Source organism: Elephantulus edwardii, unplaced genomic scaffold, assembly GCF_000299155.1.
Source record: "Elephantulus edwardii isolate Elephantulus edwardi_28Jun2011 unplaced genomic scaffold, EleEdw1.0 scaffold00025, whole genome shotgun sequence".
Taxonomy (NCBI): domain Eukaryota; kingdom Metazoa; phylum Chordata; class Mammalia; order Macroscelidea; family Macroscelididae; genus Elephantulus; species Elephantulus edwardii.
The window spans coordinates 17364694-17382890 of record NW_006399775.1 but is presented as its reverse complement, the minus strand read 5'-3'; the positions used below and the strand labels follow the sequence as shown (position 1 = coordinate 17382890).

The following is an 18197-nucleotide window of genomic DNA, read 5'->3' as shown; positions in this document are numbered from 1 at the left end:
TACCCTACTGGAGAAGTTTTTGGATGTGCATAGGGATTTGAGTCTTAGAAGGTCCCATTCATCTATGTTATCTTCTCCTGGTTGTAGCTTTTTCTTTTCACCCATATGAGTCTTTAATATTTTTTAATTATTATTTCTTTGCATCTGTTTTTGACTCACATTTTCATACATGTCAAGTCCTTCTCTTACTATTCTCCCTCTCCTAGCCTACTTCTTATTTAGATGATGTTGTTATGGGCCGTCGTTTGCGACTCATAGCGACCCTATGTCAAACAGCTCTAAATCCTGCTCAATCCTGAGTCAATCTCATTGTCTCTGACACACCTACCCCCATCACCACAGTGAAATTTTTTTCCTTCATCACTTTGTGTAAATTAGCTCCCTATTCCTTTGCTAAGAGCCCTTTATATTCCTTGCTCTGCTTTATTTTTATCTGTAATACTCATCACAAATCATGCAGTTATCCTTTACTTTCTGAATCTATTGGATTCTTGTGCAGTTTTCTGAGTAGTGTTTTTATTCTGTGAATTGATACTCAGACTTACTCAGAAATGTGAATTTTTATTAGAAAGAATTATAACTTTTCTGAAAGTCAGTTTATAAATAGATTCAATAAATAGACCTGATTATGCTGTTTTTGTTGTTTGTAGCCATCAAGTCAGTTATGACTCATAGTGACTCTGTGAGCCCCTTTGAACTTTACCTTATCCCGCACTTTCCTCATGAACTGTGATGTACTTGAACGCACTGTTAACAGCTGCTGTGTCAGTTTGTATTGTGAAGGGTTTTCCTCTCTTTCTCTGATCCTCCGTCTTTGCCAGTATGATATCTTTTTTTCCAAGGACCGGCCCTTTTTGACCATGTACTCAAAATATGTGAGACAGTGTTTCACTATTCTTGCCTTTAAGGATCACCTTGATTGTACTTCCTGTAAGACAGATTTGTTCTTTGCTTCTCCAACACAATTCAAAGGCATCAATTCTGTTATTTTTATTAATCGTCTGACTTTTAGTTGCAGTGGAAACAGTTGAAACTATCATGGCTTTGATCAAGTGCATATTAGTTTCTAAACCTACATCAGTAGTCTTTAGCCCTTTGGAGATGTCCTTGACAGCAGATTTTCTCAGCATAACAAACACATCTTTGGGTTTCTTGACTACTGTTACTGTGATGTTGGTTATAGGACCAACAAAATGGAAATCATTAATAACATCAGTCTTTTCTCCACCTGTTGGGCCAGTGGTAGGGATTTTTATTTTCTGATGTTGAGATGTAAGCCATATTGAAGGCTGTAGTCTCTTTATGATCTTCTGTAAGCAGGAGTATGTCATCTGCTTAACATAGATTGTTTAATCTTCTTCTAATCCTGATGCCATGTTCTTTATTATAGAGTTCAGTTACGTGAATTAATTGCTCTGCGTACAGATTGAATAGGTATGGAGAAAAGATATAACCCTGACACGTATTTTTCCTGATTTTAAATCATATAGTATTCCCTTCTTCTGTTCAGTCAGCTGCTTCTTGGTTGATGTATAGGTTTCGTGTTATCCATAGTTTGTTATGATGCACACAGTCAAATGTCTTTGCATAGTCAATAAAACATTAGTTATGCTAGTTTTCTGAATACCCAGTTGTTGGTTTTTCTAAAATAAGTTTTTGTTTTATACTGGTTTGCTTACAAAGGTCATATACATTGTTTTTCACACCAGATCTTTCCCATTTCCTTTACCTACCCCTCCCTCAACCCATCAAATTGTGCGATCAGATTGTGAAAGGTCTTTCTATGTCTTTTGCACATTTTGTAATGGGAATATCAATCATCTTCTTATGGAGGCCCTTTAGGATTCTGTAAACTTTTGTTATGAGACCCTTGTCTGAGATGGTATTACTAAATGTTTTCCCCCAGTCAGTAGGTTTTCTTTTCTCTCTGTTGGAAAGTGTTTTTGATATGCATAGGGATTTATTCTTTAGAAGGTCCCATTCATCAATTTTATCCTTTCCTGTTTGTATATTTCTGGCTGTATTTGTCAGCCTTTTTATACCATGACCTAGGCCTTCTAAGCTTGGTCCTACTTAGTCTCCTATGATCTTTATTTTTATTTTTTTATTATTATTTTGTGTGTGTACGTTCAAATCAGATCTGACTGGTACAGGAGGAGATTGTTCCTCCTCCAGCAGAGCATCTGGTGGATTCGAACTGCACGCGTCTGGTACTGCAGTGCAGCTTCTTGCCTCTAGACCACCAGAGCTCCCTAATCTTTAGGGTTTTACCCCGAGGTCTCTGATTCACCTTGAGTTGATTTTTGTGTATGATGAGACATGTGCATCCTGCTTCAGCTTTCTGCAGGTAATAGTCTGTTTTGCCAGCACCATTTGTTGAAGACGTTGTTTCCCAATTTTATAGGTTTTGATTCCTTGTTGAGTATCAGTTGACCTTAGAGAGCTGGGTCCATTTCTGGGTTCTCGATTCTATTCCATTGGTCTGTGTTCCTCTCTTTGTACCAGTACCATGCTGTTTTACCATGTTATTACAGCTGTGTAGTAGGTTTTGAGAATAGAGAGTGCTGTGCCTACCACTCCATTCTTTTTCAGACGTTCTATGCTTATTCAATATCTCTTTCCTCTACAAATAAACTTGTCAATTGCCTTCTCTAGAACAGCACATCAGCGGAGAATTGCTGGAAGTCCAGGCTGGGTTTAGAAGGGGTCGTACTAGGGATATTGTTGCTGATGTTAGATGGATCTTGGCTGAAATCAAGGAATACCAGAAGAATGTATATCTGTGTTTCATTGATTATGCAAACACATTTGACTGTGTGGATCATAACAAACTGTGGCTGACTCTGAGAAGAATGGGAATCCCAGAACATTTAATTGTGCTAATGTGAAGCCTATACTTGGACCAAGAGGCCGTAGTCAGAACAGAGCAGGGTAACACTGCATGGTTCAAAATTGGGAAGGGTGTACGCCAGGGATGCATCCTGTCTCCATACCTTTTCAACATTTATGCAGAGCAGATTATCCAGGAGACTGGGCTCTATAAGGAGAATTGTGACATCAGGATTGGTGGAAGATCTATTAACAGTCTGCGTTATGCAGATGACACAACCCTGCTTGCTGAAACTGAGGAGGACCTCATGCACTTGCTGCGGAGGGTCAAGGATTGCAGCCTTCAGTATGGACTGAGGCTCAATGTCAAGAAAATAAAGATTCTCACCTCTGGACCAATTGGCAGCGTCAGGATGGATGGCAAAGAGATTGAGATTGTTCACAGTTCAGTTTGCTTGGCTCCACAGTCAACACTCTTGGCACCAGCAGTCAGGAAATCAAAAAGCGTATCGCGATGGGAAAGTCTGCTGTTAGGGACCTCTCTAAAGTACTCAAGAGCAACGGTGTCTCTCTGGAGACTAAGGTGCGCCTGATACAGGCCACGGTCTTTGCGATTGCTTGTTATGCATCAGAGAGTTGGACATTGACTAGGGAGGACAGAAGGAGAGTTGATGCCTTTGAGCTGTGGTGCTGGAGAAGAGTACTGAATGTACCATGGACTGCCAGGGAAACAAACAGATTCATCTTGGAGAGGATTAAACCAAGCAACTCCTTGGAGGCAAGGATTCTGGGCCTTCGTCTGACATACTTTGGACATGTTGCCAGGAGGGATGGGTCCTTGGAGAGGGACATCATGCTTGGGAATGTGGAGGGACGGCGCAGGAGGGGAAGACCCTCTATGAGGTGGATTGATTCAGTGACTGGGGTAATCGGAATGGGTGTGTCAGAGGCAGTGCGGTTGGCGCAGGATAGAGCAGGGTTTAGGGCTGTTGTGCATAGGGTCGCTATGAGTCGCAAACGACTTGACGGCACATAACAACAACAAAACAACAACATATTGAGATTGCATTAAGCATGTAGATTCCTTTTGGTAATTTTGTCATTATTACTATATTGAGACTTCTATCCATGAACAGGGAACATTTCCCCATTTTTTCAGGTCTTTTATTGTTATTTGCAGAACTGTTTTGTAGTTTTCTTTGTAAAGGTCTTTTGTATTTCTAGTTAAATTTATTCCTAAGTATCTCAGTTTGTGGTTGGATGTTGTAAATGGTATTGCTTTCCTAGTTTCCTTATCTGTATTTTCTGTTTTTGTAGAGGAATCTCACTGGCTTTTGTATATTGATCTTGTATCCTGCCAGTCTCCTATATTGTTCTACTAGCTCTAACAGGTTTTTTTGTTGTTGTCATTGAATCCTTGGGGTTTTTTTCTGTGTATACTGTCTTGTCATCTGCATATTTTGACAGTTTCACCGTCTCTTTTTCGACCTGGAAATACTTCCAATACAGTATTGAATGGGAGTGGTGAGAGTGAACATACTTGCCTGGTCCCTATTCTCAAGGAGAACGTTTTTAGTTAGTCTTTCTCCATTCAGAATTATATTAGCTCTCAGTTTTGCACATATACTTTTTACTAGTTGAGGAAATTCCCTTCTTTTCCTGTTTTGCTGAGTGTTTTAATCAGGCTGGGATCTTGGATCTTATCAAAGACTTTATGTGCATCAATTGCTAGGAACATGTGGTTCTTATTACTTGCCTTAATGTGATTGCATTAGCTGCATCTCAAAGGTAAAAACCCAGTTTTATTTGTTTTTGTTTCTTTTCTATTTTTAAAATCTACCCTGGTAAAAAAAAAAAAAAAATCTACCCTGGTAGGCATGTCCAAGTATAACATGATAATAATAGTCCTGCTTTCCTCCCTAAAACTTGTTTCATTATTAGTGTTTGATCTCTCCCAGTTTTTCAGATTAGAAATCTTTGTATACTTTTGACTTTTTTTTCATACTCAGGTAGCCAGTCCACAGAAAATCCTATTGTTGGACCATCCTTGAGGAGGGACTTGATCTTGCTCATCTCGGACTTTCTCTTGAGCTGCAGAATACATGAAAAGCTTCAGTAACATCTGTCTTTCAGTGAAATAATTACTTTCAAATTTGTGTATGTGGTTATAGCCATTCTTGTGTTTGACATGTAGAATAGTGGAGAATTTGGTGATTATAACTATTACTGCATATTTATCTGCTGGACACTGCGTTGGTGGTTTTAAAAAAAATGTTAAGGAAATGAATATGACTACTTCTACTATAGCATTCCTGACATGCTCTTGTTGTTGTTGTTATGTGTTGTCACGTCACTTGTGACTCATAGCGACCCTATGTACAGTAGCCCTGAAATCTGCTCTATCCTATGCCAACATCATTGCCTTATTGTCTGTGACACACCCATCACCCCTCACCCCCACCACCCATCTTCCTCTCTTGAGCTGTCCCTCCACCTTCCCAAATCTGATGTCCTTCTCTAAGGAGTGGTCCCGCCTTGCAACATGCCCAAAGTATGTCAGACAAAGCCTCAGACTCCTTGCCTCCAAGGAGCAGCCTGGTTTCACATTCTCTAGTATGGACCTGTGTGTTTTCCTCGCACTCACTGGTATATTCAATACTCTTCTCCAGCACCACAGCTCAAAGGCATCAATTCTCTTTCTGTCATCTTTAATCATTGTCCAGCTTTCTGATGCATAACAAATAATTATAAAGACTCTGGCCTGGATCAGTTGCACCTTAGTCTCCAAACTGAGATCGTTCGTTGATCTTTAATGCTCTGGAGAGGGCCCTGACAGCAGACATTCCCAATGCAATTCGTCTTTTGATTTCCTGGCTGCTGGTACCAAGAGTGTTGACTGTGGAGCCAAGCAGACTGAAGCTCTTAACAATCTCAGGTTCTTCACTGTCTTTCATGCTTTTAGGGTATATTTAAATTTCTTCACCGTGAATTAAGTACTGACTGCTGTATTACTGAGCCTAAGTGCAATTTAGCAAAGATACCAGTATGGACTGGACTAGTTGGAGAGAGAGAGCTTATAGAGATTTGCAGTTTAACAGATGATGATTTTTAAAGAAATTCCAAATAAGAACAAAATAAGAGGCATACTTAATACAAATGTAATTTAGGAGAAAAAGTAAAGAAATCATATCAGAATTGACTGAAAATAGATGAAATTCCTGTTTTGAAATTTTCGTATTTTAGAAATATTTCTAAACAGTAGTAAGTTTTAATATATGAAAGTGTTCAATGTGAACTTTTTATTATAAAGATCATAAACGTTGGTATGTAAAATGAGAATGTCATTTCTTAAAACAATCTACTGTTTTTCAGCCGCCTGTCTTGGTTAGATGGCTCTGGATTAGGATTCTCACTGGAATACCCCACTATTAGTTTACATGCTGTGTCCAGGGACCTAAATGCTTACCCGCAAGAACATTTATATGTGATGGTGAATGCCAAATTTGGAGGTATGTGCGCCACAATTTAACCTTGAGTTTTCTTGGTACAATTTTTTAAAGTAGATTCTGAATATAATCAATGTAATATTTAAGCCATTGAATTAAATAAAATTTCAATATAGTAAAATAATTTGACACTTGAAGTTCTTATGTATGTTGGGTGTTTGTCTTCTGTTTCTTTTGTTTTCTATATATTTACAGCTAAAATTAATTATGGATTTGTATTTCTGAATTTTCCTTTTAACTATTTCTTTTCTGTTTGTAACGGGATTTCTATTTGGTATGCCTAGAAGATTGGATCAGTATATTTTAGGCTTTTTTTGAGTTTAGATTTGGCTTTGTTACAGTAGTAATTTTTAACCAGGAATTTTGTCCTCCAGGGACTTTTTTTTTGTCACAATTAGGTTAGTGAGGGACCATTTGTAGTGAGAGAGACCACACATGCCACCTAAATATCTGACAATGCACAGGGCAGCTATTGTTCTTTCCCTAAACCAAGAATTACTTGGTGCAAAATTTCAGTAGTGCCAAGGTTGAGAAACCTGACCCCATCGCTGACCCTCCAGTAGGTTTTAAGAGCTTTGTAAATCACAAAGAGGAGATTGTCCCTTTTTCTCCCATGGAGCAGCAGTATAAAATTAAATAGTTTTTAGGTATGCAAATCTCTGGAGTGATTGCAGCAAGTTTACTTTCACCAGTAGAGTGTGGTAGTTTTCTTTGTTGAAGATGTATTTTTCTTTATTACTCACTGGTCTTGGAATTGGAATAAATTTCGATCTGACTTTCCAGTGGGTTTTCAGAGGCTGTAAATCACATGGAAAGGTACTGATCATTCTTCTCTGCTGTAGTAGCTAGTAGATTTAAACTGCCTGCTTTTGGGTTGGCAGTGCAATTCCCTATCCCATAGTCCACCAGAACTCCTTCTCATTATTGCTTGCCATAGAGTTGGAACCAACCTATAGCTGACCCTTCAGCGGGTTTTCAGAGGCAGAAGTCACGCAGGAGGAGATTTTCCATCCTTCTTCCAAAGAGCAGCTGGTAGATTTGCACTATGTGCCTTTGGGATTGCAGCATCAGTTATTAATACTAGGCCACTAGAGCTCTATAGCCTTTTAATTATCTGTTTAGTCAGTGACTTTTATGGATGCCATCTGTAAATTGTTTGTGATGAATCTCACATCAGTGGTTTATACTGCTAATGAACCATTTGTTTTAAGGTGAAAGATAAAAGAAACAGCTATCATTGAAACTGTACTTCTTAGTGAGCTCTAGTGGCATGGTCTTTAGGGAGTTGAGATCCTAACCCAAAGGCCGCACATTTCTGGTGGTCCATTGGCCAGCAGCTCAGGGGAAGAATGATGGGCATTCTCCTCCCACATGGAAACCCATTGGAGGATAAGCTATGAGTTGATTTTGACTTGAACTGCAATGAGTGAGTGAGTGATACCTGTTAGAGCTTTGCTTGGCTTCTCACCCAAAGAGGACTCTGGAATCCCCAGGAGTTGGTGAAAGTGTGACTAGTCAAGAGACTGTCTAGAGTTCTTTTAGTTCTAAAATCTCCATGTTCTTAAAATGGAAAGTAAAACTGAATATCAGTATTTTAATGTATTAGTAAGCTTTCTTTAGAAAATATTCTTAGGCTTGCTCCTAAGAATTTAGAAAAGAGTGAAATAAATTACATCATTAAAAAGTTATTTTTATTTTCATTCTAGAAGAATCAAAAGAATCTGTTGCTGATGAAGAAGAAGCTAGTGATGATGATGACGACGACGTTGAACCTATTGCTGAGTTTAGATTTGTGCCTAGTGATAAATCAGCATGTGAGTTGATTTTTTTCCCCTTTGGACCACTGGTGGCTCACAGGTGCATGTGCACATGTGTTGAAGCTGTTTTCTTTGTTATCTTCGTTTTCCCCCTTTGGTTGAACTTCTAGAATATCACTGAGGATCTGTTACTATAAAGGTGGTAAAGATAGAGAAAATATAGTAAATATCATATTACCTGGTATGTTTTGTGAATGGAGTACTTAGGTTATTTTTATTGACTTGATGCCCTGTACTGTGGGTCTCAACAGATGGATGGCAGAGGAATCATAGCGATTTTAAAATGGAAAATACCGAGGGAGCGCTGGTGGCAAGAAGCTGTACTGCAATCCCAGAGGTATGCAGTTCGAAGCCACCAGATGCTCTCCTGGAGAAGGAGGGGCAATCTCCTCCTGTACCAGTCAGATCAAATTTGACGGTACACACACAAATAACAATAAAATGTAAAAAATTGGAAAATACCAGGATGGCTGTAGACAGTTCTCCCAGTTCAGAGGTAGGTAGGGCCGTTTAATTTCCTGATGGCAGCATTTTGACCAGGTCACTGACTGTTTTTCTTAAAAATTCCAGCCATCCTTGAAAAGATTTCAAGAATTCCTTAAATTTCACTTACTATTTTGTTTTATTGTCATTAAGCACTTTAGAAATCAGTCCTACTTGGAATATAGCAGGCTTTAGAAATAATTGTGACCTCTTATCTACTTTTTATTAACATAGGTGATTATTTTATTACATTTTTGTACATTGACCCACTCACATATAAGTTACATTTTCATTTCTCTGCATAGTGGAAGCAATGTTCACTGCAATGTGTGAATGCCAGGCTTTGCATCCAGACCCTGAGGATGAAGATTCAGATGATTATGACGGAGAAGAGTATGATGTGGAAGCACATGGTTAGTGAAATAAATTTTTAAAGTGATTTTTTGTTCCTTTTTGTGATTTTTGTTTTTCATGTGCTTCCTTTTAAAGTATCTGTTTATGTATGAGACCCAGTTACTTAAAGGCCCTTTTCATCAGACAAATTGAGAAAATTTAGGGTCTTCCTAAATTTTTGTGTTAAAAATAGAGATTCTTAGAGGGAGAATATACATAGAGACATACAGGAGGAATAAGTGATAAATGGGAAAGTGGGTTTTCAGGAGGGACTTTTAGCTTGAGACAGTCGCTACCAGAAGACAAACCTCTCTCCCCCATTCCCTGAGAATCTGGACCATCTAATCTTTATTTAGCATATTCCTTCAAACTGCCAAAGTAATTTTTTTCCCCAAAAGGAGCTCTAGTGGTATGCTACGTTCATTATGTGTCATGCTGCTAAATGAAAGTTTCGTCAGCAGTTTGAATCCACCAGCTGCTCCACGGGAGAGAGCAGGGCAGGCTATTCCCATAAAGATTTATAGCCTCAGAAACCCAGTGGAGGGTTGCTGTGAGTTGGAATCACCTAACGGGCAGTGGTTTGGGCTTTGGATTATACTTGATATACACTGGGAATATTTTCCCTTGCATTCTCAGACAAGAGTACAGTCGCAAGCCTAGGATAATCTGCTAGCTCAAGACACCTGCTCTTCTCTTCCTTTCCTCCACTGGTTGATGCCTACCACTTGGGGTATCCTAATCACTTTCCTTCATGTGTACTTACTCTCTAGCCTGAGACATTAATTTTTGGACTTCTTCTTTACATGTGTAAATATATTCTTATCTTTGGTGAGATATTTTTTTAAAGCCTTTTTATATTTTCCATAATTTTAGATTTTTCTATAAGGGACAGATATTTTAATCAGGAAAGATATCCTTAAGTACAAATTAATATTGAAATTCAGAACTTTTCGGGAGCTCTGGTGGCCTAGTGGCAAGAATCTGCACTGCAATCCCAGAGATACATGGTTCAAATCTACCAGATGCTTTGCTGGAGAAGGAGGGGCAATCTCCTCCAGTGAAAGTCAGATACGATTTGATGGTACACGCACAGAAAAATAATAAAATAAATTAAAAAAAAAATAAATTGAGAACTTTTTCCATTTTGGTGACAAATTTCTTTTGGGGGGAAAACGCAGCTTTTAAAAACAAAGAAAACCCAAACAATTTAATATCAAATTAATTTGCATTAATCTATAAAATTTTCATCTTCGGTTACATACCCTGACCTCTACAACACTGTTTTATATCTAATCCCTGTTGTTGGTACTAAAATCCCTTTTCATCTTGGATGATAAGGACATTTTCTTTGTTTTTCTTTCCTTCAACAGAAGACCTGTGTATAGGTGTTAAATAAGTGTTGGAAATTATTATGGAAGCCTTTTTCATTGTACATTATATTCAGCAGTTGCATTATTATCTATTTTTGTTTGTGTCTTTGTTTTTGTAATTGCTCAGTAAGCTTAAAAAGGTTTTTTGTTTGTTTAGAACAAGGGCAAGGAGACATCCCTACATTTTATACCTATGAAGAAGGATTATCCCATTTAACAGCAGAAGGCCAAGCCACACTGGAGAGATTAGAAGGAATGCTTTCTCAGTCTGTGAGCAGCCAGTATAACATGGCAGGGGTCCGGACAGAAGATTCAGTAAGAGATTTTGAAGGTCAGTGGTCCTCTTTATCATTAGGTGTACACACTGAGACGGGGCACATTGACAGCAGGGGAAATTAAGGAGAGACATACAGATTCTTTTGGAAACTCTGAAACTGGAATCTCTGAATTAACTCTTCACAGTATTAAAAGCAAATGTAGGACCAACCAGTATAATACAAACAAACAGAAAAACCTATAATGCATGAGAATGATTATATGAAACACAATGTGAATAAAGAATAGTGTGAAACACAGTGTATATGAACTTTGTAAGCAAATCAATACATTTTTTTTAAAAACAAATGTAGGAATACGTAGAAGTTCCTATTTAGTTATTTTTAATAACTTCTCGTGTAGTTTGTATTTAGAATATATACATAAACTAAGAAGAAATAAAACCAAGTGTAATTCTGTTCAAGATATGCCTAATATTAGATTTCTATTGTCTATACCTCTAGTCTTTTTTGCCACTTTTTACATATGTATACGTGTTTGTACATATATTATCACCATTTTTATTTTTAAAATGAATTCCTTTGTCATATTAAAACCTAGAAAAGTCATCCATTTAAAGGGGTAGATAAAGGATACAAAGATACCTTTTTGTGACAAACGTACAGACCCGAACACTCACTCATTTATCTCTCATTGCTGTTGAGTCAAATTCAGCTGACCCTCTGTTGGGTTTTCAAGGATGTAAATCAAATGAGAGGAGATTGTCCATCTTCCACAGAACCAATGATGAATTTGAACTGATAGATCTGAGCCAACCACTGCTGCATTAGCAGCAAAACTCCCTGTGGACTGTTGTTGTCAATTGCCTTAGAGCTGAGCACAACTCATAGCGACCTTATGAACAAAAGGCCTGAAGCCCCTCTACAACTATTGACATTTATCAAAGTTAATAGAGCTTCTGGAGGCATTTTGTTTAGGAAGTCTAGAACTCCTTACCTTTGAAATGTGACATTCAGTATTTCTTTGCATATTCTTAGCTTTGTAAGTTTGTTTATAAATATTTTTTCTGTAAAGCTGCCTCCCTTTTTCCAGGTATCATGTGTCAATCAAAACTTTGCGACTCAGATTATTCCTCTGTCATTCCAATACTAAGTTCATATATATTTTTCCTTTAAATTGACCAAGGGTTGGAATCAGATCTTCTAGTTCAGTCCTGGTTAATAAAGTGAAATTGGAACGACCTGTGGTTTGTAAAATGTGGGAATACTGCAAGAGTTGGTAGCTTTAGTAAGAAAAATTATGAGCCCATAGCTTGCTAAAAACTACTTGTTGAAAAACAAAGGCAGCTCAATGCATAGCATCTGAAGCTCTTACCGGTGCCAGAATGGTAAAGAGTGGGCCCTGCTAGTAGTTTTGTTACATTGGTTTGTGGTTTTAGGTTTGTTTGGTTGTTGTTTTTGTTGTTTTTTTTAAAAAGTTCCTTTATTCTGTGGTTTATCTTCATTTTTTTGAGTTTTTAAAAAACTTTTTAAATAAAATTTTTGTTATATACTGGTTTACTTAAAACTCACATACATTGTTTTTCACACCAGATCTTTCCCATTTCCTTTACCCACACCTCCCTCCACTCATCAAATTGTGCCACCCTATGATTAACCTTCCCCTGCCTACCCTTCCTCACCCCTCTGTGGCCCCCTTCCCGTGGATCCTTATATATGGTTCACAATAATGGTCTTATACAGTATTTGTCCTTATGGGACTGAGTTAGTTCACTTTGCTTAATGCTCTCCAGTCCCTCCCAGGTTAGGACCTAACTGTATTTTTGAATATGTGGAGTTCTCCACACTCCTGGAAGTAATCCACTCAAATAAGTCCTGAAAGAATTTTTTTTATGCCTCTTTCTAGTCTCAGGCTTGAAAGCTGAAATTTTCCCCATTTTGGTTATTGTTCTTTTTCACCTAAAATTTAGCAATTTAGATCTGTCCCAGTTTTGCTATTCACCCATGATTGAACTACTTTGAACCAATTTGAAGCCATGAAAATAACATATCCCCTTTTATTATTACTGTAATTATCATAACCTAGGCTCTGTTCCACTCTCGATAGATTTAGAATGCCCTCGTTTCTTGCCTTGAGTTTCCTCTCCTAATGTTCATTGATATCACTCACTGTCTCTTCAGTGACTTCCTGATACTCAGCCTGTGAAATTCACTCTTTACTCTGACCCTGAGGAGACAATTCTGTCCTTGCCCTAGTGTCTCCAGTCTTTTTCCTACTGTTAGTATAAAACTCAAATTCAATTCATTGCCATCGAGTCAGAACAGACTCACAGCTGACCCTTCAGTGGGTTTTTAGAGTCTGTAAACCAAAGAAGTTGCCCATCTTTCTCTCATGGAGCTACTGGTGGAGTCAAATTGCCAAAGAAGCACACCAATAAAGTACTTGTGTTACTGTATACGTAGTTCTGAGTCATACCAACCCCATATGTGCTTTCATACATTTTGTTTAAGACTGTGATGTTTTGAAGCAGATTATCAGGCCTGTTTTCTGGGGTACTTCTGGGCAGTCCTGAACAGCCAGTTTTTTTGGCTAGTAGTTGAAAGCTTAGCTGTTTGCTACACCCAGGGATTCCTTAATAAATCACTTAAAAATGAAAAACCACATCCACTGCCAAATCAGTTCTGACTCTTGAGTTTCTGAGTCTGAATTGTAAAAGGAGGAAACTGACTCATCTTTCTTTTTGTCAGGTGGCTGGTGGGTTTGAACTGCCAACCTTTTAGCTGAAAGCTCAAAATTAACTGCATATTATGTGCCAGACTCTGATTTAAGCTATTACACAAATTTACTCATGTAATTCTACTGAGAACCCTATGTGGTGAATATTATGTTGATCCCCTTTTTATAAATGAGGAAACTGAGGCCACTGCCCCAGTTATAAAACTTATTTGAGATCATAGAGCTAATAAGTAACGAGACAATTAAGTTAATGTGTATATGTCAGGCACTATTACAAGTACTTCTTGCATCTTATGTGTTTATATATACACATACATATAGATATATGGTTATTTTTATGTTGCCACAGTCTTATCTAATTTTAGTGACAGGAGAACATTTACTACAGTTTTGCTCTCATTGATATATTTAACTTTCATCTATCAACAATCTGCATTATGCAGATGACATAACCCTGCTTGCTGAAACTGATGAGGACCTGAAGCACTTGCTGCAGAGGGTCAAGTACTGCAGCCTCCAATATGGATTGAGGCTCAATGTCAAGAAGACAAAGATTCTCACTACTGGATCAATTAGCAGCATCAGGATAGATGGTGAAGAGATTGAGATTGTTCATAGCTTTAGTTTGCTTGGCTCCACAATCACCGCTCTTGGCACCAGCAGCCAGGAAATTAAAAGACCTATTGCGATGGGAAAGTCTGCTGTTAGGGACCTCTCCAAAGTACTGAACAGCAACGGTGTCTCTGGAGACTAAGGTGCATCTGATACAGGCCATGGTCTTTGCTATCACTTGTTATGCGTCAGAGAGTTGAACAATGACTAGGGAGGATAGAAAGAATTGATGCCTTTGAGCTGTGGTGCTGGAGAAGAATTTTGAATGTACCATGGACTGCCAAGAAAACAGATTCATCCTGGAAAGGGTTAAACTGGGCAGCTTCTTGGAGGCAAGGATTCTGAGGCTCCATCTAACATACTTTGGACATGTTGTAAGGAGGGACTGGTCCTGCTTGGTAGGATGGAGGGGGACAGCGCAGGAGAGGAAGGCCCTCTATGAGGTGGATTGATTCAGTGACTCGGGTAATCGGGATGGGTGTGTTGGAGGCAGTGCGATTGGCACAGGACAGAGCAGAGTTTAGGACTGTTGTACATAGGGTCGCTATTAGTCACAAGCGACTTGATGGCACATAACAACAACAACAATATATTGATCATATATTTAAAAAAATATTTTAAGTGAAAATTTACTAATTTTTATGTTCCCATTTAACAATTTTTATACAAATTGTTTCAAAATATCAGCTGCATTTTTCGCAATCTCCTTGTATATTCTCGTTATGTTTCCATTGATCTAGCTTCCCTTTGCCTTTTCCTTTTGGATAAATGTTGAGTGTTTATCTCCCATAGTTACTTGTTTAAGGGAACTCATTACTCACAGATGTTATAACTCAACCTTTCATTTACCTGAGTTGACATTCTAAATTAAAAAAATATTTTAGGGCAACAGTCTCAAGTTTTCCTTTAGTCTCTGCTGGTTCAAGGGGTCTGGGTTGTTTGTGGGTTTTTTCCCACCTTCTTTTTTTAAATTATTTACCCTTTAATGTTAGAAAAGGTTTGAAGCCTTTTTAGAGATTTAAATCTGTATACACAGCAAGAGAAGGTGATTGTGATGAATTGTTGCAGGTAGAAGTTTATTCATTTGTGTCAAAGTGAGGGTAATTTATATAACTTTAAAAGGCAAATTAAGCCCACTGTTCCTGGGAAGGGGGATCTGCCTTTGTAATTGTGTTTACCCTCCATTTTTAAGCACTGGATGTGAGCCATTACATAAATTGTAGAGTGATATAGCACACATGATTTTTAGTGCTCTACCGAAATCCATTTCATTTTATTTGCATCTACAGTCTGCATGGTAGAAACTGTCAAGAAATAAAAAAATGTGTTACATTGGGGAAATCTATTGTCAGGGATGTCTCTAAATTGCCAAAGAGCAATGATGTTAGTGTAAAGGCTAAGATGTGTCTGATCCAAGGTTGGCTTCTTGTGTATCTGAAAGTTGGATAATGAATAAAGAAGACAGAAGAAAAATTGGTATCTTGGAATTACAGTGGACTATCAAAAGCGAAAACAAATCTATCTTGAAGGAAGTGTAGCCAGACTCTGTTAGAGGCCAGAACAGTGGGCATGTTGTAGGAATGATCAGTATTTGGAAAAAGACATTATGTGTGAAAAGTCAGAGGAGGAAACCCCCAGTGGGATGGATTAACAACAGTGGATTAGAGCTTGATGGTGATTGTGATGATGGTGCAGGATCTAATGTTCATAGAGTCGCTATGAGCAGAAGCATCTAACAGTAAAAACAGGACAACCAAAATCTGAAAAACTTCAAGCTGCTAACCCTCAGGGAGGTGAATTGACAGAGTCACTGCTGTGAGGGGTCTGAGCGTGCCAGAGACTGAGGATGTTGCTGGTTAGAGCTCTTTCATAACTTGATAACTCCCAGCAGAGTTATCTTGGCTTTGTTTTGATTGGTTGTTGTTTTTTTTTTTAAATTATAGTGTTAGATTTGTTTTTCACTCTTAGTTTTTGTTTAATTATATAAGTGTTTTAGGATTAAGATTGAGAATTTTCAAAGTTAATGGCTAAATTAATTTTAACCAACTTTATGTAGCCGCTTTTAACCAACAGAGGGTGCTAGCTTTCTTTTGAATGAAATAGAAGTTGAATTTTATCCAATTCTTTTCTTCAGATGGAATGGAGGTAGATACTACGCCTACAGTTGCTGGGCAGTTTGAAGATGCAGATGTTGATCACTGAAAATTACTTTAAGGTGAGTGGCTTATTTTCTTGTTATTAAATGTAAAAGCCATGTGAAAACTTATTTTCATTAATTCAGGGGAGTTCTATGTGCTGTATTTTCTAATATAACATGCATACACATATAATGTGTGGTTTGTGTAGGAAACATAAGCTTGAGGTAGTTTGCAAAAATTGTATAGTATGCATGTTATTTGTGTCAAAATGTATTGATTAACCTTTTGGAAAAATGCTAATTATTTCTGCAGTTATTAAAAATTCTTCCCCAGCCCCCAATTTAAATTATTATCCAGACAACTAAGAAGCGACAATGTCAATCTAGAGACTAAGGTGTGCCTGATCCAGGCCGTAGTCATCAGAGAGCTGGACAGTGACCAAGGATGACAGAAGAATTGATGCCTTCGAGTTATGGTGCGGGAGGAGGCTTGAACATACCACGGACTGTCAAGAAAACAAATAGATCTGTCTTGGAGAGGGTGAAACCAAGTTTCTCCTTGGAGGCTAGGATTTTGAAGCTTTATCTCACATACTTTGGGCACATGGCAAGGCGGGACCAGTCCTTAGAGAAGGACATCTTGCTTGGAAGGGTTGGAGGGACAGTGCACGAGAGGAAGACCCCGGATGAGATGGGACAATGGGGGTTGGTGTGTCTAAGTTAGTGAGGCTGACTCAGGACAGGCCTTTAGAGCTGCTGTATGTAGGATCACTACAAGTCGCAGGCGACTTGATGGTACATAATAACATGACTTTTTAGAAATATCTTTAAAGATATGGCAGTGTTCAGTTAATTTATTGAATCATCTGTCGTATGCAATGCATTACAGTAAGTATTGCTAGTAAATAAAAACATAAGACATAGATTTGTCTGCAGTGAACCTAGAGGAATGGCCTTTTTTCAGAAACAGTCCTTCCTGGTTTGCTAACGTGGGAATAGCAGAGCCTTATCCTGTTCTGCTTTTGAGTCACCTGGGTTCATAAGAAAACAATGCAGAGATTTTGCTGCAACTCAATGCTTTTCAATTTAAAGAGGAAATAAGATTAATTCAAAAAGTTTAAGCCTTTAACCGTAACCTTCTCTTGGTTTATTTCCCTTCTGAGAATTGTCAGGACAGAAGTCCTGGTCACTTTGGTATGCAAGAATGATTTGCACATATTTCCAAAAGCAATTCCTGCCTGGTTTTCTTGTTCCACGTAAGAGCTCTCCTGTGTGTTTCATAAGGAGGCCCGTAGTACAGTGGTTAATTACTCAGCTGTACAGTAAAAGGTCTGCAGTTCAAACCTACCGGTGACTCTGTGAGGAGACCTGGTGATGTAGTCTGCTATGTTCTGGTTGTTAAACGTAAGATCATCAGTTGAAGTCCAACAAATCCTCTGAGGGAGAAAGATGGACAATCTTCTTCCATAAAATTTACAGCCTCAGAAACCCAGTGAAGGGTCTGTGTTGTTCAGAATCAACTCAGTGATAGTGCATTTGAGTAGCTCCACAAAAGAAAGACCTGGTGATCTGCATCAGACAGAGAATAACCAAGAAAGCCCCAATGGGCAGTTCTGCACTGCTGCATGGAGTTGGTGTAAGTCGGAATTGAATTCATGGCACAGAACAGTACCAACAACATACTCAAGAGCTTCGCCTGAAGTTTGTTCTTGAATCTTAGCTACTTTGTTACTCAGAGAACAGAGAGGAGCTCAACTGCTCATTCAATAACAATTGAAGGACTACTTCCTTTATTAACTGTTAAGATTTTTACATTGTGCTGTTACATTTTTTCCTTAGTGTCCTCCTACAATATCCTCCTACCTCTGACCTTAAGAACATTGTTGTTCTGAATCCTAGTTTTCTCATTTTTGAGACTAATTTATATCTAGATATTTAAATTTTATTAAAGCATACTGTTGTGCATGCCAAGATTTATGCATTTTGACCATTTCTAGTCACCCAGTTAGGTTGTAAAATGCCTCATTACTCCCTACTG

The 18197-nt window shown here is 38.2% G+C and overlaps 1 protein-coding gene across 1 annotated transcript in view; it reads left to right on the top strand.

Moving 5' to 3' along the window:
* Nucleotides 1–16228, top strand: part of CLNS1A (chloride channel, nucleotide-sensitive, 1A) — an 18452-nt gene extending 2224 nt beyond the window's left edge. The window contains exons 2-6 of the mRNA XM_006882883.1: nucleotides 6202–6338; nucleotides 8042–8149; nucleotides 8941–9048; nucleotides 10556–10729; nucleotides 16157–16228. Coding sequence (XP_006882945.1) covers nucleotides 6202–6338; nucleotides 8042–8149; nucleotides 8941–9048; nucleotides 10556–10729; nucleotides 16157–16224 — 595 coding nt within the window. The 3' untranslated portion in view covers nucleotides 16225–16228. The remainder of the gene's footprint in view (nucleotides 1–6201; nucleotides 6339–8041; nucleotides 8150–8940; nucleotides 9049–10555; nucleotides 10730–16156) is intronic.
* The last annotated feature ends 1969 nt before the right edge of the window (nucleotides 16229–18197 follow it).